At 43.5% G+C, this 22660-nt stretch overlaps 1 protein-coding gene across 6 annotated transcripts in view; it reads right to left on the reverse strand.

Annotated features, from left to right (window-relative positions):
- The window catches only part of LOC112260559 (zinc finger protein 521), a 183721-nt gene extending 162394 nt beyond the window's left edge, over positions 1–21327 (reverse strand). For 4 of the 6 annotated variants that reach the window (XM_024435766.2, XM_024435764.2, XM_042328821.1 and 1 more), the window contains exons 1-2: positions 20674–21326; positions 4322–4378 (exon numbers count right to left, since the gene is read on the reverse strand). In XM_024435766.2, coding sequence (XP_024291534.1) covers positions 4322–4378; positions 20674–20713 — 97 coding nt within the window. In that variant the 5' untranslated portion in view covers positions 20714–21326. Of the gene's footprint in view, positions 1–4321; positions 4379–20673 lie in introns of all 6 variants that reach the window. The other 2 variants (XM_024435765.2, XM_024435763.2) reach the window with 2 other exon arrangements.
- Positions 21328–22660: the final 1333 nt, after the last annotated feature.

Consider the following 22660-nt stretch of genomic DNA (forward strand, 5'->3'; position numbering starts at 1 on the left):
ACAACAAAGGAAATGAATAATAGAGAATATGGTTTGAGAAGTGCTGGAGTGAAAGAGTCCTTTCCTTTTCCTGCTGTACGAAGCCCTGCAGTGCATTGATCTGGGGCTGCCTCAGCCATCAGCCGACACTATGATGTATACCACTAGCTTGCACTACAGTAAGAGTACATCGCCATCCAGACAACCTCTCAGATCTAACACACTCTATTACAGACACACACGCATGTAAGCATGTACGCCTGTTATAAGAATACAAACCCACTAAGACACACACACAGGCACACACACACACCCTTTCTCTTTCTCAGACCCAGAGCTTAGTCCATTCCGATTCTAGCTGGAGCAGACACCGTCTTCCTCAAAACAGCCCCAACAAGCCACAGCCAGGAGGAGAGAAAGAAAAGCAGATATTAAAGAGAGAAGAAAGAAGGCGGAGCATGTGGTTATAACTCCACACAGGCAGTGACGGCAGTTGTAAAGCCAAGCTGTGGATCTTAAGCCTGTTCCACACGCTCTCTCCGGGTAAAAAGCACTCTGCCTCATTAAACCTTCCATATCATACTGTTCCTGTCCTCCGCACTAGCTAACTAAAATGCTGTCTTTCTTTCTTCTTTACCAGAGACCTATTTTGTTATCATTTCCCCCTTTTTCCTATTCTGTTATACATCAAACATGAGTGTGGCGTATAGAATAATAATACAGTAGGTACCTGGCTGTAAGACACAATGAACATACAGGCTCATAGAGGAACACTGCTGGGGGTCTTCTCTTGAGCCAAGCCCTCGACACATCACATCTGATTTAGGTAGGGGATTATCAAGGGGCTAATGGGTATTTTGACCATGTCAATCACTGATCAGTGGCCTACAAGCATGAATAGAAGCTGATGTATTTTTTTACATCAAAAAGCTCTTGATGGGCAATGGTTTAACCATAAGGCCCTGTAAATGTTAGATCTGCCATTTAAATATAAAGGGGTTTAAAAACAATACTGTTCTTGATCATTGGTCCAAAATCATATTTTCTCAAGGCACTATAACAGGTGAAATTACATGAAAGACTAAATGAAAAGTCAAAAATGTGGGGCAAATTATTCAAAACAATAACAATAATCTTGTCCTATATTTTAGCAAATTTCTGCAACTTCTACTAGCATCCTTTACACTGCATCTGACAAGAGAAGAAAGAAAATCAGCCATACAAACTCAAATGAGAAAAGTGAGAAATTAATTTGTGTGCCCTCTTGATTTCTCCACAGGCAGACATCGATCAAGTCGCTGCTGTCTCCCCTAACTCAGGAGATGGCGTCTAGAGGGAGGAGGCGGGGGAAGAAGGTGTGGAGGAGAGGAGGGGAGAGGAGAGGAGAGAGAGGCGTGTGTGCGTGTGTCTGAGGAGGTCATTGTAATCAGGGGCTCTCATTAGCCCGCCATTGGCTGTGGATGACAGGAGGTGTCCCAGGGAACCAGGGGAAACAGGAGCTCATAAGCCCAGCGCTTCATCTACTGCCGCTGGGGTGGCTGAGGACGAAGCCTGCCTCTCTCCCCAACCAACTCCCAGATATACGGAGTATGACTCTCCCCAACCAACACCTAGACATACAGAGCCTGCTTCTCTACCAAACACCAACCAACACCCAGACATCAATACAAAAAACTACAGCCATAGAATAGACTGGTATGGGCCTGGTGCTCTTGCCTTATGCACAAGACTGTTTTACGCAGAGATGGCAGAGGAGAGGGAGAGGGAGGTGTGCAAACGCTACTGGACTCACTACAGTGCTAGGTGCCAGGCAGTGTGTGTGACTGTGTGAGTACCCAGGGTCCCCAACCTGCTGGGCAAAGCCATCCATATCAGGTTTAAAATAACCACAAATGAGACTTAACCTTTAGCAGACAAATGAAATGAAAGAATGGTCGCGTGGTGGATGTGATCAGTAGCAGGCCTCATTCATAGGGGGCTCTCTATGAGCCTGACCTGGATTACTGCTCTGTTCCTGGAGGGCCTACGGTGAATGCCACACCAGCAGACAGGACACATTCATCTGCTCTGTGAGCTCTATTCTACCTCTATCAGAGGTTAGGAAACAAAGACGTGAACACACACACATACAGTTGAAGTCAGAAGTTGACATACATTAAAACTCCTTTTTCAACCACTCCACAAATGTCTTGTTAACAAACTATAGTTTTCGCATGTCTGTTAGGACATCTATTTTGTGCATGTACAAGTCATTTTTTCAACAATTGTTTACAGACAGATTATTTCACTTAGAATTCACTGTATCACAATTCTAGTGTGTCAGAAATGTACATACACTAAGTTGACTGTGCCTATAAACAGCTTGGAAAATTCCAGAAAATCTTTTTGCGGTTTTAGAAGCTTCTGATAGGCTAAATTACTTAATTTGAATCAATTGAAGGTGTACCTGTGGATGTATTTCAAGGCCTACCTTCAAACTCAGTGCCTCTTTGCTTGAAATCATGGGAAAATCAAAAGTAATCAGCCAAGACCTCAGAAAAAAAGATTGTAGACCTCCACAAGTCTGGTTAATCCTTGGGAGCAATTTCCAAATGCCTGAAGGTACCACGTTCATCTGTACAAACAATAGTACACAAGTATAAACACTGTGGGACCACGCAGCCGTCACATCGCTCAGGAAGGAGACGCGTTCTGTCTCCTAGAGATGAACGTACTTTGGTGCGAAAAGTGCAAATCAATCCCAGAACAACAGCAAAGGACCTTTTGAAGATGCTGGAGGAGACAGGTACAAAAGTATCTATACCCACAGTAAAACAAGTCCTATATCGACATAACCTGAAAGGCAACTCAGCAAGGAAGAAGCCACTGCTCCAAAACCACCATAAATAAGCCAGACTACGGTTTGCAACTGCACATGGGGACAAAGATCGTACTTTTTGGAGAAATATCCTCTGGTCTGATGAAACAAAAATAGAACTGTTTGGCCATAATGACCATCGTTATGTTTGGAGGAGAAAGGGGTAGGCTTGCAGGCCGAAGACACCATCCCAACCGTGAATCACGGAGGTGGCAGCGTCATGTTGTGGAGGTGCTTTGCTGCAGGAGGGACTGGTGCACTTCACAAAATAGATGGCATCATGAGGATGGAAAATTATGTGGATATATTGAAGCAACATCTCAAGACATCAGTCAGGAAGTTAAAGCTTGGTCACAAATGGGTCTTCCAAATGGACAATGACCCCAAGCATACTTCCAAAGTTGTGGCAAAATGGCTTAAGGACAACAAAGTCAAGGTATTGGAGTGGCCATCACAAAGCCCTGACCTCAACCCTATAGACGATTTGTGGGCTATAGGGTTGAGGGTAGGCAACAACATCTCCACCCCGCTGATCCTCAACACTGGGGCCCCACAAGGGTGCGTTCTGAGCCCTCTCCTGTACTCCCTGTTCACCCACGACTGCGTGGCCACGCACGCCTCCAACTCAATCATCAAGTTTGCGGACGACACAACAGTGGTAGGCTTGATTACCAACAACGACGAGACGGCCTACAGGGAGGAGGTGAGGGCCCTCGGAGTGTGGTGTCAGGAAAATAACCTCACACTCAACGTCAACAAAACTAAGGAGATGATTGTGGACTTCAGGAAACAGCAGAGGGAACACCCCCCTATCCACATCGATGGAACAGTAGTGGAGAGGGTAGCAAGTTTTAAGTTCCTCGGCATACACATCACAGACAAACTGAATTGGTCCACTCACACAGACAGCATCGTGAAGAAACCCGAAACGTTTGACCCAAGTTAAGCAATTTAAAGGCAATGCTACCAAATACTAATTGAATTGAGTGTATGTAAACCTCTGACCCACTGGGAATGTGATGAAAGAAATAAAAGCTGAAATAAATCATTCTCTCTTCTATTATTCTGGCATTTCACATTCCTAAAATAAAGTGATGATCCTAACTGACCTAAGACCGGGAATTAAATGTCAGGAATTGTGAAAAACTGAGTTTAAATGTATTTGGCTAAGGTGTATGTAAACTTCCGACTTCAACTGTACCCCCCCCACACACACACACACACACACACACACAAACAAACAGGCATGAATACAATATACACACAACGCATGCATTTTACAGCATTTGATAAAAATGCTCTCTCAAACAGACATGCGTGCCTGCATGGGCACTCGCACACACACACACACACACACACACACAGGTGAGCAAACACACAAGGAGCAGTAACATATCTTAATGGTTGAAACACACTTCATTCCATAGATCACACGCACGCTCCACTTTCCAGACCCCAATTATGAAATATGAAATGGAGCATTACCGCTCGGAATGGCAGTCTGCCCAGGACTGTGCTGCTCCTCTATCACATTGTCTTCTACTGCCAGAAAGAAAGAGAGAGGGGGAAGAAGTGATTAACAGCAAGAAACCAAAAACAAGTTTCCACTTGTCAGACACACTGAGACTGTCTTTCTCCCTTTTTTCTACACTATCTTTTTTATATTTATTATTTACTGCATGGAAACTCCAGGAGATTTCAACAGCTCAACCTGTTTTTTTATTTTTGTATGTTTTTTTATTTTACCTTTAACCAGGTAGGCCAGTAGAGAACAAGTTCTCATTTACAAACTCGACCTGGCCAAGATAATGCCAAGCAGTGCGACAAAAACAACAACATAGAGTTACACATTGGATAAACAAACGTACAGTCAATAACACAATACAAAAATCTATGTACAGTGTGTGCAAATGTATTAAGATTAGGGAGGTAAGGCAATAAATAGGCCATAATGGCGAAATAATTACAATTTAGCATTATCACTGGAGAGATAGATGTGCAGATGATAATGTGCAAGTAGAGATAGTGGGGGTGAAAAAGATTTAAAAAATAACAATATGGGGATGAGGTAGTTGGGTGTGCTATTTACAGATGGGCTGTGTACAGGTACAGTGATCGGTAAGCTGCTCTGACAGCTGATGATTAAAGTTAGAGAGGGAGATATAAGTCTCCAGCTTCAGTGATTTCTGCAATTCTGGAGTTTGGGAATCCACAAGCCTTTCATGTGTATGAGGTTCGGCAACAAGGTAGGCAACCTCCCACGTAAATAACATATTGGACTGAGTAATGACATTATGATTAATGAAATTCTCCCAAGAAACCCTCTCCCAACATCAACAGTGACAAACTGAAAAACACCTTGATGACTGCATTAGTGAGAGGATATCTCTGAGACAAAATAAAACCCCATGTATTAGACAGAAGATATAGATAAATAACACATTTAGACTAAAATGGTACTGTCACAGCATTAATCTAGAATTTTGGAGGATCGTGTGTTGCAGTGGTCTAAGGCACTGCATCGCAGTGGTGTCACTACAGATCCGGATTCGATCCCGGGCTGTATCACAACCGGCCATGATCGGGAGTCCCATAGGGCAGCGCACAATTGGACCAGCGTCGTCCGGGTTAGACCATTGTTGTAAATAAGAATTTGTTCTTAACTTAACTTGCCTAGTTAAATAAAGGTTTTTGGGGTATGATATTTATTCCTCTGTAACTTTCTCACACAACATTACTCACAATTCATTCAGGACAACGGCCTACAATGCCAGCCATTATCAATATATTTCTGAAGTGATATTTTCTGTACAGGCTAGCATGAGGGACAAGAAGTACCTAGCCACAACGAGGTTTGTTTTTAGAAAAGTCAGCTAACCTTCTAAGCTACCTTGGTATAACTAGCTAGTTAACGTTCTCTCATGATTATAAAGACTACAAAATGTTAATAAAAACAGCATATTTTATTGACCTAAAAGTTAGCTGTTTTAGCCCAGTCGCTAGCTTATGCAGGCAGGGTCAGTGATACATAGAGCAACCATGTACTGTCTATCTATGGGAACAACCGCAATTATTTTGCAAGCAACATTGCTAAAATGTATAAAAGAACATTTCATTAACCTCATCAAATGTTATCTGTAATGCTCATCTCCTGTAGCCTAATTGACATCTCCTTATTTCCATATGGTACCTAAATTACAAGGGTTAGATGTGCACTAAACAACTGTACATGTTAGCACTTAAAAGGCATATACAAAATCTGGTATATACTGTACAATGTCTACTGGTATCATTTAAAATTGAGAACATATATCTCAACATGTAAACAATGTGTGAGTTTAGCTATTCTCTGTTACAGATAATAGATGTCCATAAGGCCAGTAATGCCATCATTTTAAAAATGTATTTAACCTTTTAACTACACATGTCAGTTAAGAACAAATTCTTATTTACAATGATGCGCCGCCCTATAGGACTCCCAATTACTTCCGGTTGTGATACAGCCTGGAATCAAACCAGGGTCTGTAGACATACATCATACTGTAGGCCTATGGCTGCATTAGTGATGCATGCCATATGATAATGTGCAAAATGGATTCACATAGCTGATATACTGAGAGAGTGACAATCACATAAAACAGATTGGTGATCTTACAACTAGACCAAAAGGAAATGTTCATTTGAGAATACAACACAGAAACACAGACACATTAGAGACAGAACCCCTCTTTATTGTAGGATTGTGATGATTAATCAACATTGACACTAGTTCATTTTGAATAATAGTTTAACAGTTAAAACAAGTTTAAACACTTCACTTCAAAGAATCAACACTTCAAAATGTACAAATAAGCTAAATCGTATGTAAAGATTAGACATCTTAGTGTAAACAACAATAGATACTTGAGTAGTAACAAGTAGGCTATTATTACTAAAGCATCATTTCAGGCAGGGGCGCAACTTTCACTGGGGACAGGGGTGACATGTCCCCCCACATTCTGAAATGGCAGTTTTACCATTGGAATGTGATACAAAACGAGGCAATGGTGTGCTTTAGGACCATGCAAACTCCTCCAAGCGGTCGGGTAGGCTGTTTGTAGTGTTAATCCGACTGGATAAAAAAATTAAATGATGTCCCCCACTTATAAAACCAAAGTTGTCCCCCTGAACTCCCAGCAGGGTTTGCTGGACAGAACCCTGTACTCCCAGCAGACCTCCTGCAGGGTTTGTAATGGTAATAGTGCCAATTGTAATAGGTTTATACATTGTGAGTGATGTTAAACTGTATTTTTGTATGCAACATTTGCTAACATAGGTAGGCCTACACATACAACCCATGGCATATAGGATCTACACAGTCTCTTGGAATATTCATATGGACCTCTCTCCTCATCTGCAAACAGGCTTTCACAGATTTCCTGAGGACAGAAACAAACAAACAAACAAACAGGCTTCATTATCCTCAAAATAGACAGCACTGAATATGTTGCTATTATCTCTGTCTTCAAAATGTCCCTCTCTAGGGACTGGAACTGGAGAATATTTTCATAATGTCCTCACACAAAAATACCTGCCCTATCCAGTAGCCTATACTGTTCCTTTACTGACAGCTGAAGCTGGGACCAGAACCGAGTTTGGGAAACACTGAGCTAGTTGATGACATTTAATTAACTTAGCTAAACAGCTAGCTCGCAGCTCCGTTGAGTTAGCATACAAAGTGACCTACTGTAGCCAGCTAGCTAGCTGATAATATTTCTTTTCTTTTTTTTTTTACATAAAAACCGTGTTTACTTACTCGAATAGGTTCTTCCACTGCCTCCATTTTTTGGGTCCTTACAAAAGAAAAATAATGGGCAAAAGTGCAGCCAGCAGCCATGTGGATGAATGGAGACGAAGGAAAAAGTACTTTTGTCACTAGAGCGGTTTAGAACGTGCTGTGACATTTGACTTTCCCAGCGTAGTCCTCTTTCAATTTCAGCAAATATAAATCATAGACTGCCGGCCACACTTGACAACTTTAAAACTAGCATAGGTAACAACTACCCGGACAGAAAACAGTGACGCACATATCACACCACCCCCACAGAAGATGAGTTAGAAAACTATTTTGGAACATTCAAACCGTTTTTGCAATACAAAAAGTCCAAGGGAGGCGTGACAACGATATGATTTTGGAGATATGGCAACGTGAGACTACGGGGATATTAACAATTCATAGGACTATAAGATATAATATTATTTATATTTCGTAGTTTTGAAAGACTGTGTTTATATGTATTCATCCAAGGCCAGTTCACAACGTGGCATATTTGTGCGATTTTTAGGTTTAATTTGTCAGAGTATGACTGTGCATTCAGATCAGCCCCCAGTCAGTCAGTGATAGGTAACTGAACGCTTGTCATAGGAGTGATGGTTTGATCAGCGTTAAGATTAATTCATTAGCTACACTACATGGCAATTAACCCTTATTTGATACAATGTGATATTGGTCTTGACAAAAATAACTTTAGCTTGATAAGGCCTGTTTTTTTTTCACGTGGGCACTGTTTTGAACTGGGTGACGGTGGGGGGGGAGAGAGTTCCTTGCAGCATGTCAAGTACAGGGAACTAAATGTATTTTAGCAGCGGGAAGAGAACTAAAGACTCTCCCACCTGTTCCCTGTAAAATGAGGGTCTCACCAAGGACTTCTGATGCCTCGCTGTTCCTCCCCTGCAGTTGAAATGCATTCTCCATTATGCCTTCTCCATCTAGCCTTTCATTTCCCTTCAGCAGAGAGAAAGGGGTGTCTGACAGGACCTCCCAGCAGGGGGAGAGTGGCAGTGTGACTGCCAACACCAGAAACCAGCTAGTGACACTTTTAATCAAAGGCACCAAATATCCTGTACTTTGTATAATTAAGACAAGGATCTTATGGTGGTGAGCAACTTATTCTCAAGTGAGCTGGAGTCAATGTAGAGAGTGGTGTCAAACCTCGCTGGAGAATCAAGAGGGAAGAGGCAAGCAGCTTCTTATGAAGACGGTAACGCGAGAGATAGGAGTGGCAATGTCTCCTTCACTTGCCGGAACCGCTGGCCGATATTGAACAAGAGTTTCAGTAAAGGAGATCCTCTTCAAAGCTGTCTTTATGACATGCCATGTTTAGGAAATGTGTTTCATTCCACAAAAGGAAGAACAATAGATCTGCACTCCTACCAGAGTTAATCACACACCATTTATCCAATTTGTGAGAAGACAAAAGTCCTCTGAACTCTGTTAGTTAATTTGTTAAACACATCACTAAAATGGGAGAGATGAGGAGTGGCAGATGAACACAATGTTGAATGTGTCCCCATAGAGCACCGTAAATAGAGAACTGTGTCTCTGTATCTTTCCGTCTCACCAGTGCAGAAGCCTCGCCTCGTCCTGTGGAGACATACAGGCCTTAGAGAGTGAGCCTGAGTCCCTGTGAATCTAATGAGTTTATCCAGCTGTGTTGAGCACCTTGCATCCAGGATCATTTAAATGGACCAGGATAGAGGGGGATCCTAATAAATCCCCCATGGTTTGTACAGAGATTGGTTTGGGTGGAAGGACTGTGTGTGTGTGTGTGTGTGTGTGTGTGTGTGTGTGTGTGTGTGTGTGTGTGTGTGTGTGTGTGTGTGTGTGTGTGTGTGTGTGTGTGTGTGTGTGTGTGTGTGTGTGTGTGTGTGTGTGTGTGTGTGTTTGGAGGAGAGCTGGAGTTTTTGTTTTGATTACTGTCCCTGTTGGCGAGATAAGGGAGTTGAGGCAGAAAATTCCATTTTAGAATGCCATCAGAACTTATCCATTACAGCAGCATCAGCCATGATTTGATGATTTGTCACCACTGTGAACTTATTAAAAAATGTCAAACCAAGCCATTTTTGTTCTTGATGTAAATTCCTTTTTATTTCCATCACTCCATGGGATGTTTCAGTGGATTTGACAGGTGCTACCTAGGTGCGCTATTGGTCATCCGAGCTAACCTGTCAGACATGCAAATAATTTACCCATAGTATTTCTCCAACAATGACAACTCAGCAACGATCAAATACACATTTCATCAGCCATTGATGCAATACTCAATGAGAAATTAATAATAATACCCCTGACTCATTTAATGAATATATACTACAGCTGCCTGATAACCATCTCAACAAGAGATGGTAGCTGGTCGGCTGCTGAAGTGATATTCTGTTTGTCTGCTCGTATAATATTGAAGTGATATTCTGTTTGTCTGCTCGTATAATATAATCATATATTTTATGAGCAGACATAATAATATATTATAATATAATAATATATTATATGAGCAGACAAACAGAATATCACATCAGTTAATACATTTTTGACAAGGTACATTGTAAAACTCTGCCAATGACTGTCACGCCCTGGTCAAAGTATTTTGTGTTCATCTTTATGTATTTGGTCAGGCCAGGGTGTGGCATGGGGTTTTTGTAATTGTGGTGTGTTTGTCTTGGGGTTTTGGTGGTGGTATTGGGATTGTAGCTTAGTGGGTTGTCTAGCAAAGTCTATGGCTGTCTGGAGTGGTTCTCAATCAGAGGCAGATGCTTATCGTTGTCTCTGATTGGGAACCATATTTAGGCAGCCATATTCTTTGAGTTTGTCGTGGGTGATTGTCCTTAGTGTCCTATGTGTACTCGTTGTTAGTTTGCACCAGATAGGCTGTTTCGGTTTCGTTTATTGTTTTTTGTAAGTTCGTTTTTTTTGTTATATTAAACATGGATCGCAATCGACACGCTGCAGTTTGGTCCGACTCTCTTTCATCACCACTAGAAAACCGTTACAGAATCACCCACCACCAACGGACCAAGCGGCGTGTCAACAGGCAGGAGCAGCCGAAAAAGGAGATGCTCACCAAGGATTTCTGGTCATGGGAGGAGATCTTCGACGGGAGAGGACCCTGGGCTAAACCAGGGGAGTGTAGCCGCCCAAAGGAGCAACAGGAGAAGAGGCAACAGAGGCAGCAGCAGCAGGAGCAGCAGCAGCTACAGTGGGAGAGATTGCACCACCTGGAGTTATGGACATGGGAGGAGGAATTGGACGGTAAAGGACCCTGGAATGAGCCTGGAGATTATTGTCGCCCCAAAGCCGAGCTGGAGGCAGCAAAAGCAGAGAGGCGGCATTATGAGGAGCTAGCACGGCAGAGCGGATGGAAGCCCGAGAGTCAGCCCCAAAAATTTCTTGGGGGGCTTACAGGGAGTATGGCTATGCCAGGTAGGAGACCTGCGCAAACTCCCTGTGCTTACCGGGGCTGGAGAGACCGGGCAGGCACCGTGTTATGCTGTGGAGCGCACGGTGTCTCCAGTGCGGGTGCACAGCCCGGTTCGGTATATTCCAGCTCCGCGTATCGGCCGGGCTAGATTGAGCGTCGAGCCAAATGCCATGAAGCCGGCTCTACGCATCTGGTCCCCAGTGCGTCTCCTTGGGCCGGCTTACATGGCACCAGCCTTGCGCTCGGTGTCTCCGGTTCGCCTGCATAGCCCAGTGCAGGTTATTCCACCTCGCCGCACTGGCAGGGCAACCGGGAGCATTCAACCAGGTAGGGTTGGGCAGGCTCGGTGCTCAAGAGCTCCAGTGCGCCTGCACGGTCCGGTCTATCCAGTACCACCTCCACACCCCAGCCCTCCGGTAGCAGCTCCCCGCACCAGGCTTCCTGTGCGTGTCCTCGGTCCAGTACCACCAGTACCAGCACCACGCATCAGGCCTACAGTGCGCCTCGCCTCTCCAGCGCTGTCGGAGCCTTTCTCCTCTCCTGCGCTGCCGAAGTCTCCCGCCTATCTAGCGCTGTCGGAGCTTTCCTCATCTCCAGCGCTGCCGGAGTCTCCCGCCTGTTCAGCGCAGCCAGAGCTGCCAGTCTGCATGAAGCAGCCAGAGCTGTCAGTCTACATGAAGCAGCCCGCGCTGCCAGTCTGCATGAAGCAGCCAGTCTACATGGAGCAGCCAGAGCTGTCAGTCTGCATGAAGCAGCCAGAGATGTCAGTCTGCATAGAGCAGCCAGTCTGCATGGAGCAGCCAGTCTGCATGGAGCTGCCAGTCTGCATGGAGCTGCCAGTCTGCACGGAGCTGCCAGTCTGCACGGAGCTGTCAGTCTGCACGGAGCTGTCAGTCTGCACGGAGCTGTCAGTCTGTAAGGAGCTGCCAGTCTGCAAGGAGCTGCCAGTCAGCACGGAGCCGCCAGAGCGGTCAGTCTGTAAGAAGCCGCCAGAGCTGTCAGCCTATATGGGGCAGCTAGTGCCGCCAGTCTGCCCAGCGCCGCCAGTGCCCCCAGTCTGCCCAGCGCCGCCAGTCTGTCCAGCGTCGCCAGTCTGCCCAGCGTCGCCAGTCTGCCCAGCGCCGCCAGTCTGCCCAGCGTCGTCAGTCTGCCCAGCGCCGCCAGTCTGCCCAGCGCCGCCAGTCTGCCCAGCGCCGCCAGTCTGCCCAGCGCCGCCAGTCTGCCCAGCGTCGCCAGTCTGCCCAGCGTCGCCAGTCTGCCCAGCGTCGCCAGTCTGCCCAGCACCGCCAGTCTGCCCAGCGCCGCCAGTCTGCCCAGCGCCGCCAGTCTGCCCAGCGCCGCCAGTCTGCCCAGCGCCGCCAGTCTGCCCAGCGCCACCAGTCTGCCCAGCGTCGCCAGTCTGCCCAGCGCCGCCAGTCTGCCCAGCGCCGCCAGATCTGCCAGTCTGCCCAGCGCCGCCAGATCTGCCAGTCAGCCAGACTCTTCCAGATCTGCCAGTCAACCAGACTCTTCCAGATCTGCCAGTCAGCCAGACTCTTCCAGATCTGCCAGTCAGCCAGACTCTTCCAGATCTGCCAGTCAGCCAGACCCTTCCAGATCTGCCAGTCAACCAGACTCTTCCAGATCTGCCAGTCAACCAGACTCTTCCAGATCTGCCAGTCAACCAGACTCTTCCAGATCTGCCAGTCAGCCAGGATCTGCCAGTCAGCCAGGATCTGCCAGTCAGCCAGGATCTGCTGAGACCACCAGCCAGCCAGGAGCTGGTAGATCTAACTTCCTCTCACTCCTGAGCTTCCTCTCACTCCTGAGCTTCCTCTCACTCCTGAGCTTCCTCTCACTCCTGAGCTTCCTCTCACTCCTGAGCTTCCTCTCACTCCTGAGCTTTCTCTCACTCCTGAGCTTTCTCTCACTCCCGAGCTTCCCCTCAGTCCCGAGCTGCCTCGGTCCCGAGCTGTCCTTCAGTCCCGATCTGCTCCTCAGTCCAGTGGGGTTCTGGGTGAGGACTACTAGGCCATGGTCGGCGGCGAGGGTGGACTATCCAGGGACGAAGGGAGAGGGGACTAAGACATTAAAGGAGTGGGGTCCACGTCCCCGCGCCGGAGCCGCCACCATGGACAGACGCCCACCCCACCCTCCCTATTGTTTTGAGGTGCGTTCGGGAGTCCGCACCTTAGGGGGGTTCTGTCACGCCCTGGTCAAAGTATTTTGTGTTCATCTTTATGTATTTGGTCAGGCCAGGGTGTGGCATGGGGTTTTTGTAATTGTGGTGTGTTTGTCTTGGGGTTTTGGTGGTGGTATTGGGATTGTAGCTTAGTGGGTTGTCTAGCAAAGTCTATGGCTGTCTGGAGTGGTTCTCAATCAGAGGCAGATGCTTATCGTTGTCTCTGATTGGGAACCATATTTAGGCAGCCATATTCTTTGAGTTTGTCGTGGGTGATTGTCCTTAGTGTCCTATGTGTACTCGTTGTTAGTTTGCACCAGATAGGCTGTTTCGGTTTCGTTTATTGTTTTTTGTAAGTTCGTTTTTTTTGTTATATTAAACATGGATCGCAATCGACACGCTGCAGTTTGGTCCGACTCTCTTTCATCACCACTAGAAAACCGTTACAATGACACACTGTTTTTATTATTATGCTGCAACGTTGTGTTGATACAACATACTACACATGGGACCAAATCAACACTGCTCCTTTGATTTTATACATGTAACAGGAATAATGTCATCTGACTACAAGTGTTGTAGCATTGAAGGTCCGCTGATTAACATATACAATCCAACACAAAGTCATTTAGGAGAGACTGGCAATCCCCTGGCAAGAATCAATCCTTCAACATGTCATCTACAAATGAATTACCAACCAATAAATACAAACCCAAAGAATAAGACTCATGGCCATATGTCCTCAATAAAAGCAATACAGTGAAATGTCTCTTAGAAATCATGTAGAAAACACAACACAATCTAATGAAGAAGTGAACGGGCAAAACACAACACAATCTAATGAAGAAGTGAACGGGCAAAACACAACACAATCTAATGAAGAAGTGAACGGGCAAAACACAACACAATCTAATGAAGAAGTGAACGGGCAAAACACAACACAATCTAATGAAGAAGGACAAAACACAACACAATCTAATGACGGGCAAAACACAACACAATCTAATGAAGAAGTGAACGGGCAAAACACAACACAATCTAATGAAGAAGTGAACAAAACACAACACAATCTAATGAAGAAGTGAACGGGAAGAAGTGAACAAAACACAACACAATCTAATGAAAAACACAACACAATCTAATGAAGAAGTGAACGGGCAAAACACAACACAATCTAATGAAGAAGTGAACGGGCAAAACACAACACAATCTAATGAAGAAGTGAACGGCCAAAACACAACACAATCTAATGAAGATGTGAACAGGCAAAACACAACACAATCTAATGAAGATGTGAACAGGCAAAACACAACACAATCTAATGAAGAGGTGAACAGGCAAAACACAACACAATCTAATGAAGAAGTGAACGGGCAAAACACAACACAATCTAATGAAGAAGTGAACAGGCAAAACACAACACAATCTAATGAAGATGTGAACAGGCAAAACACACCACAATCTAATGAAGATGTGAACGGGCAAAACACAACACAATCTGAGTATCACTTGCTTTAATCCATCAAATGAATTCCTGTTGCGTGAAAGGCTGTAAGGCCATAAGTAAAGAGGGTGTGTGTGTGTGTGTGTGTGTATGTGAGAGAGAGAAGAAGGACTGCTAGACACACACACACACACACATGCAAAGCCCTGAGTCTCTGTTCCTGGATATGCGAGCGGTGAGTAGCAGCGGGATTCATCTGGTTGGTTACAGTGAGCTTGGACATTACAATGTGGAGCACAATGGCTGTGTAATCGGCCCTGACTGACCGGGAAGGAGACACTCGCCACAGGGACTACAACTCAATTTAGCTGGGGTCACCAGGTCAAACCTCCTCAATTAGTGCTGGGGGAGAGAAGGGGAGAGGACACAAACTGCCCATGAATAACTTTCTTAATGAGCATTATTTGAACTGCTGCTGATTAGGGTCATAAATAATTTGCAATGGAGGAGCCATGTGTTAATCATACACTGTAATGTTTGTAATCCTTCATGTATTATTATAATGTAAACATGTTCTGAATATGAATAGTCATTCTGAAGTAGTTTGAAATTGAATAATACCTTATTGAAAATAATAATACTATCAATGGATAAATAATCATACTAATGTATTATTTTATATTATGATCATATTTATTAAACAAAAATAATAATACTTTATGTATTTTATTCAAACAAATTTGTCAGGAAATCAATCATTGAGAGCAGATCGGGGAGGCACCATCTCCCAGCAGACAGACAAGCCATGACAACAGGAGAGACACACGCCATGAAATAAAAGTAGATATCGGCCAGCTCCCGTGGCACCCAGACAGGCCCGGCACAACTCACTGAGCCCCAGCCTCCAGCACATCAAGCACACTGACAGCCATGTTAATGGGATTTCTATGGCTCCATCATCATTTCCTTAATGATAATACTAACCATATTTGTGTGTCACATTAGAAAAGTGTTAATGGGTGTTATATCACAGATCATTAATTGTAAAAATTAAAATAAAATAAAATTATAAAAAAATATTGGGAGCTTATTAAAGTAGAAATGGCATTAGAGCTTGCTAGAGTTTAAAGTAGAGGAAAATAAAATAGAGTGAATAGCATATCTACTCTGTCTCTCACTTTAATCATTAAAAGCAAATGAGTGCAGCTCTTATTGCATTTTTTTATAATTATGAATACATACTGAATAATTATTTTTCATTAATATTCGCAACAACAAAACTCTAAAGCTCAAGTACTGTATGGCCTAGTTGCAATCACTTGGTTTAAATTAGGTACTGTAAATTTGGTTTTCAAATCGAAAAAAGTGGCTATGTATCCACAGAGTGCAGCACATCTGCCTAGTTCCATATTGGCCAGGTTGGACATCAATAAATGCATTGATACTGGACTAGAGATGGAGACATGGTTTAACTATGGTTGAACTCTCAACATTTGCAACACTTTAAATGAACCCCACTAATATGATAACAATAAAGCCTGAACGTCAATGACCTGAAATCAAATTAAATCAAGTCATATAGACCCAATTCAAAAGACAAAATGGTGAGGAGAAAAAAATGTGTTTATCAAGGCAAACTCTAGACTATTTAATTAAGCCAAAACAGGGTTCTTTTTGACAGTCAGCCTATATGACACAGAGGATCTATGTTAGCTGTTGATTTCATAGCATTTCCTTGACTGTAATAAGCATTCATACTATTTCCATTGCTTCTATCCAATGCCAAGCCAATTCCCAGAGTTCACTCATGTGGTGACGGAACTCATCTTGTGATAAACATCATATATTTAAGGTGTATATGACATGACAACGATTTCATCATACTCTGCTATACATTAACTAAATGGTGCAGAAAATAAATGTATGTATGCAGACGACAGCTACCCTGGAAATATAGTTTTCAGCCAATGAAGACAGAGGAGTGGGAGAGAGTGCTCTAAGAGAAAATATCAACCCAGTCTCTCTCTCGCGCTCTCTGCTCAGGAGGTCAGTGAGCAACGTGGCAGGCAGTCATATGTTCTGTATGTGCAGAATCTGGACTAGTCTGACTGAGGGATCGTCCTTCTATCCCTCTATCACTGCAGATCACTGTGACTGAACAAGCTTCTGACCCAACACTTCAGCGTTCACATCAAAACAAAATCACGATGCACCCGCCACAGTTTAGAAATGCAGATGGAACAGGATTGAGTAAATGTCAGTGGTGAGGGTGAAGTGTTTGCATATAAGTGAATTATGTACGGTCTTGTCCTGTGCCATCTATTCCCCTAAGCATTAACGGCGCCGGCTACTTCTCTCAGACTTAATTGAAACGGGACTTGTAACGTTGCCCTTTTCCTCAACAGGACCAAAACATAACCTCTGACTCCCTCTAGCATCCAATCGACAGAGAAATTAAAGGGGGACAGATTCCACAGGGAAAAGAAAGGGGGACAGATTCCATAGACAGAATAAGAAGAAAAAGAGAGGCGACCATCAAAGCTTTATTTTGTCCTCTTTCTTGTAAGCATTTCACTGTAAGGCCTACACCTGTTGTATTCGGCGCATGTGACAAATAACATTTGATTTCTCTCTCTGTACATGCTGTCTCTCAACCTAAGTCAACCGATAGCCTCCCGTACGCCCCCGTCTCCGGACATGATTGGGATTGACTGTCCCTACATGTGCCATCAGCGTCTGACCTTACTTTTATCAGTCACAGAACAAAGTGTTATTTTACTGTCAGGGTGAGACATGGACATTGACCAGGTCTCTTACCCACACAACCCAGGCAATGACACTGTGAGCTGAAACTCTGCAATTACAGTCTGAAAGGTAAACTACCTACAGTAAGAGCTACCATTACATTCAAACACTGACCACTGTCTCTAACCCACACAACCCACACAACACAATCGATGACACTGTGATCTGAAACTCTGCTATTACAGTCTGAAAGGTAAACTACCTAGAGTAAGAGCTACCATTACATTCAAACACTGACCACTGTTTCTAGCCAACACAAGACAACCAATAAATAATACTCTGCTGCTACATTCTGAGGGGAAATATAATCTGACAGACACCACCTAATGCAAACACTGAAACTATGCAGAATCCCCAAAACAGATGAAAAGGAAGGCTGTCTTGTGAACATCAGTATAAGTATGACTGCGTCCTTACGGATAGAGGTGGACACAAAACAATAAACAACATCTGCCTGCTCTCTTCTGAAAAATCTAGGACGGGTTCACATTTCATTACAACTTTACTTAAAGACAAGACAGTTGTGGAGAACATATGGGAGTAGAAACCATTTCTGCAACTAAGCCTGTTGCATTTGGATTTCAATAGCAATACAAAAACAAACACTAAATGTCATCACTCAGACAATATTTAAAATATTGCATGCAGTCTCTCTCTGACACATACTGTTTACTCACACACACTCAACACACACACACACACACACACAAACACACACACACACACACACAGACACACACACACTCACACACACACAGACACACACACACACACACACACACACACAGACACACACACTCACACACACAGACACACACACACTCAACACACACACACACTCACACACACACACACACACACACACACACACACACACACACACACACACACACACACACACACACACACTCACACACACAGACACACACACACACACACACACACACACACACACACACACATACACTCACACACACACACACACACACGTACACACACACACATGTACACACACACACACAGAAGAAATGATGTGCCTACACACTAAAGAAATGTACACACACACACACACTTGTAGCACATCTGCTGGTTCAAACATATAATGTCTAAGTGATTTATCTTTGGAGAATAGAGAATGTCATTTCACCTACAGCATCAAAACCAGTCAATGCCACCAAAGTGTGAGCTGCTGACAAAAACAGAAATCTATCTATAGAGGCGTTGTTTACTGTGAATATAACCAGCAGACACAGACACACTTGAAAAAGTCTGTGACAAGAACAGTGAGATGTGCATGATACACTCACACTCACATTCCCCTCTCTCCTGGGTATTGATTTAAAATGGTCGCTGTAGGAATTTTACCATAGACCATGTAACTATCCTTGGAGATGAAGACTTCCGAGAATGAAAGGGGAGAAAGAAAGAGTCAACAGACCACAAGCTGAGACAGTGAAATTGTGGACAATTATTTGCTGAGCAAAATACAATGCCTGTCAGATGAACTGCAGCTCAACCTCGAACCTCAGCAGCTACCATACCACAAACACTACAGAGAAATACTGTGTGTGTAACGCTGGCTACCGTAGAACCGTGTAACTGACGGTTATGGATAAAGACATCATTAAAATAAAATAACCGTGATAACTGTTTTGGGGGAGGGAACATGGACTCTTCACAATGTGATGAAACTTTGTTACTCCTTGCTGAAACAAAAGGTGTTGTTGTAGCAAACAAGTCTCCCAAACAAGTCTCCCCCCTCCCCCACACAATGCAGCAGCAGCGCACATAGAAATAGAACAAATAGAACAGGCTTGGAACCTCTAACCCTGGAAATTTGACTGTAAACTCATGGGTACACTACACTTGCAATGGCTTCCTAATATTGTGATGCAATCATTTCCATGGTAATGTAGAATGTTAATTCAAATGATGTTATATGACGTGGCTCATGCAATGGAAAATATTTTTGGTTTTGTCAGTTAAGCTGAATCAACAAATCCCAGCACATATTAATGGGTGCACTTCCTGCTTTTAGTTCTTGCTTTTACTTCCTGCTTTGCTCCTATGGGCACATTCACAATGGCCGCCTATATGCCATCACTGCCTTGAATGGGGACGGGTGTTCTATTCATTATTTTTCTATGGCAGCACATGCAGTAAGGAGCATAGGAGAAAATGTGCTTAAATATTTTGTTTTAAATAATAATGCATACATTTTTTTGCTATTCGAACAGTGACCCTGGTCATTTGGCTGGCCAATTACGTCATCCAATATTCCATGACCGTCACAGCCCTATGTGTGTGTGTGTGTGTGTGTGTGTACGTGTATGTATCTAAGATACCTTTGGTACATATCATAATGTGACCAATTAAGAATAAATTAAGACAAAGTTCATCTCAAATGAATGTGTACAGAGCAAAAATAATGTATCACTTTGGAAACTGAGAGTCTATCAAATAAATACATATCACATGTGGATGTAGTTCTGCTTTATGTTTATAATCATATAATAGCATTCGTTTTAATATAGCACTAATGTGGAATAGATTATATGAGAAAATCCCCACTATTGACCAATAATGATAAAGTTCTAAAGTAATCTGACAGTTCATGAAATCTAATTATCAAGGCTCTCAAGGAACAGGTCAAACGCAAAGTAGTACCTTCTAGCTATCAATTTAATCTACTAATCTCCTCCTCCACAAGCACACACTTTATTAAAAATGCTTCCTCCCATTTAATATCAGACTCGCGTCACGTGACACTACAAATCAACCATTCCAGCAGACAGCCAGCTCAAGCTCCGAACTTCAGCGTCATTAACAGATCCAGATGGTCCTCAAACTCGCCGCGTTCCATCACATCGCTCGGGGTAGCCTATTCCGTATAGAGCTGTCTCATTTCTCCCCTCTCTAGCTTCCTAAATGTACACAAATTACAATGTTACTATACCATGAGGGGTTTTTCCTACAAGAAAAATGAATTCGCCAGGCGTTTCCAAATGAGTATGTAAAAAAGGGGAAAATACTTTTAAACGAGAGGAAAATAGTATCTAATCTCTGTAAAAACATGAACTCACACTACCGTATACAAGTTGATTTCATCTAAAACGTTAGTTGGTGAATTTGGTTGGTTTCCACACCAACATAGTTTACGATCTTTTTCAGAGGCATCCAACATATCACTTACCTTTCAATGATCTTGGTTTAGCTTGCTTGCGGCGCGACATCCTACAGAAAACGCTGAAGTTGCTCAGTTTCAGACAGGTAAATTGGATACACTAAGGAAATCCTTTTTAAATTTCACTGACAATAGCAGCGAGTGTTATTTTACCATTACAAAAAATGTATATGGTCTGAATATCAGTTGCGATTATTTTGTGATGAGTAGGTGGATGTAACCTAATGTTAAAATCCAATTAATCGGTAGGCAACTCTATTTAGTTCAACTGCGTATCGGGAAAAGTGTCAGAATATAGTGGTACCGTCATGCTCTTCCATTCTCCAGCAATACACATTCGCGTGTACTGTAGGTATAGGCTAATAGTCGTTTAGAAATAAAAGCTGAACTGTTGCTTTTAGCTTCAGATCTCAAATGCAGTCGCGTGAGAAAGACATATGCAAAACGCCTGCTGTGAGAGAGCAAAAATGAAACAAAAGAAAAAAAGAATAACAATTTTCCCTGCATATCCACCTAGAAGCATCAAAACTCTTATAGAGTCTTCCTTTTCCCAATCCAGTTAGCTAATCATGGATTAGGTTCGGAATCTGATCTAAATCTACGTCTAAATTGGTTTAAAAAGAGGATGAAGAAGCAGAGAGAAGATGGAAGCTCCCTCCTCATCACAAACCTGCAAGGTCTTGGACTGCGCTGTCGCTCCGGTAGTCCACATAATAATGGAAAATGGAAGCAAGGCCCCCAAAGCCATCAGGATGGCTCCAGAGGGGGCCCCTACCCCGCAGGGACTCGCTCTGTACGTAATCACTGAGGAAATCATTGTCAGCCTGCCTGCACTCACACACAGACAGAGAGGCATGATTAAAATCCTCGGGATCATGGCAAGATGCGGATTGCTGGATTTGCTAGTCCCCGGATCCGGAGTCGAACTCACGACCCAAAATCTGCTTGGTCGCCCTCGCAGTCTCGTCTGTCTCGGCTCGCGGTCGACCACTCTCCGTCTTCGGCAGACGGACTGGTCCCCCTTCTGGTAGAAACGGTTAAGCAGGGAAGGAGTTTTTTGTTGTGGCTGTTGACATCCCTCATGTGAGTGGTAGGCAACCATGACATTTGGTGTTTGGGAAGAACAATTGAACATGCTTGTTTTAAATATTCACCTATTGCAGATTAAAATAAATTGCTATATTAATTATAGATATTATATTATTCATATCTGTAATATCTATGCGTTATTACTATCTAGCCTATTCCTGTTTATTGTAATACAATTCATCCTCCGAAGTCAACAATTAATTTCATTATTTGTGTATAAATAACTCAAAACAAAAAAATAAATCAAGAGTAGGCCTAATATAAAGCTACTTGTTTCAAACCAGTTATAATATACAGTAGTATACATTTAATGATTTATACATATCCTTTTTAACTTTAGGCTGACATGTTCAAATCAAACATCAGTATTGATACAGGTCATTGGATTGGATGACCTCTCTCTCTCTCTCTATCTCTCTCTCTCTCTCTCTCTCACACGCACGCACGCACACACACTTAGACTCTTTCTGTCTCTCTCTCTCTCTCTCTCTCTCTCTCTCTCTCTCTCTCTCTCGGCAGTGTCTTGTTATAGAGGTGCTGGCTAGTGGTTTAAATCCCCACGAATGTCCAGGTCCATACCCCTGCTATGTGAAAATTAGATCCAGAGAAGGAGTCCTGTGGTGGGCTTCTCACTCTGGCCACTTCCCCCCACATCCTGGTAGAGCGACGCCACTGTCAGGGGCCTCATAAAAAAAAATCACACGAACACAAGGACATCTCTCCTCTCAATGCACTTTTATTCTGTTGAATTCATACAGAATGGAGGCTGAGAGGGAGAGAAGAGTGTTGCTCAACACCTCATATAGACATGTAGAACAGTAGAACAGTAGCACAATGGAGTCTAAATACTTACGAAATATCACATGCACCTCCAAGTACATCTTGGCACCTGTATTACAGTGTAAAT

Source organism: Oncorhynchus tshawytscha, linkage group LG10 (assembly GCF_018296145.1).
Source record: "Oncorhynchus tshawytscha isolate Ot180627B linkage group LG10, Otsh_v2.0, whole genome shotgun sequence".
NCBI classification, from domain to species: domain Eukaryota; kingdom Metazoa; phylum Chordata; class Actinopteri; order Salmoniformes; family Salmonidae; genus Oncorhynchus; species Oncorhynchus tshawytscha.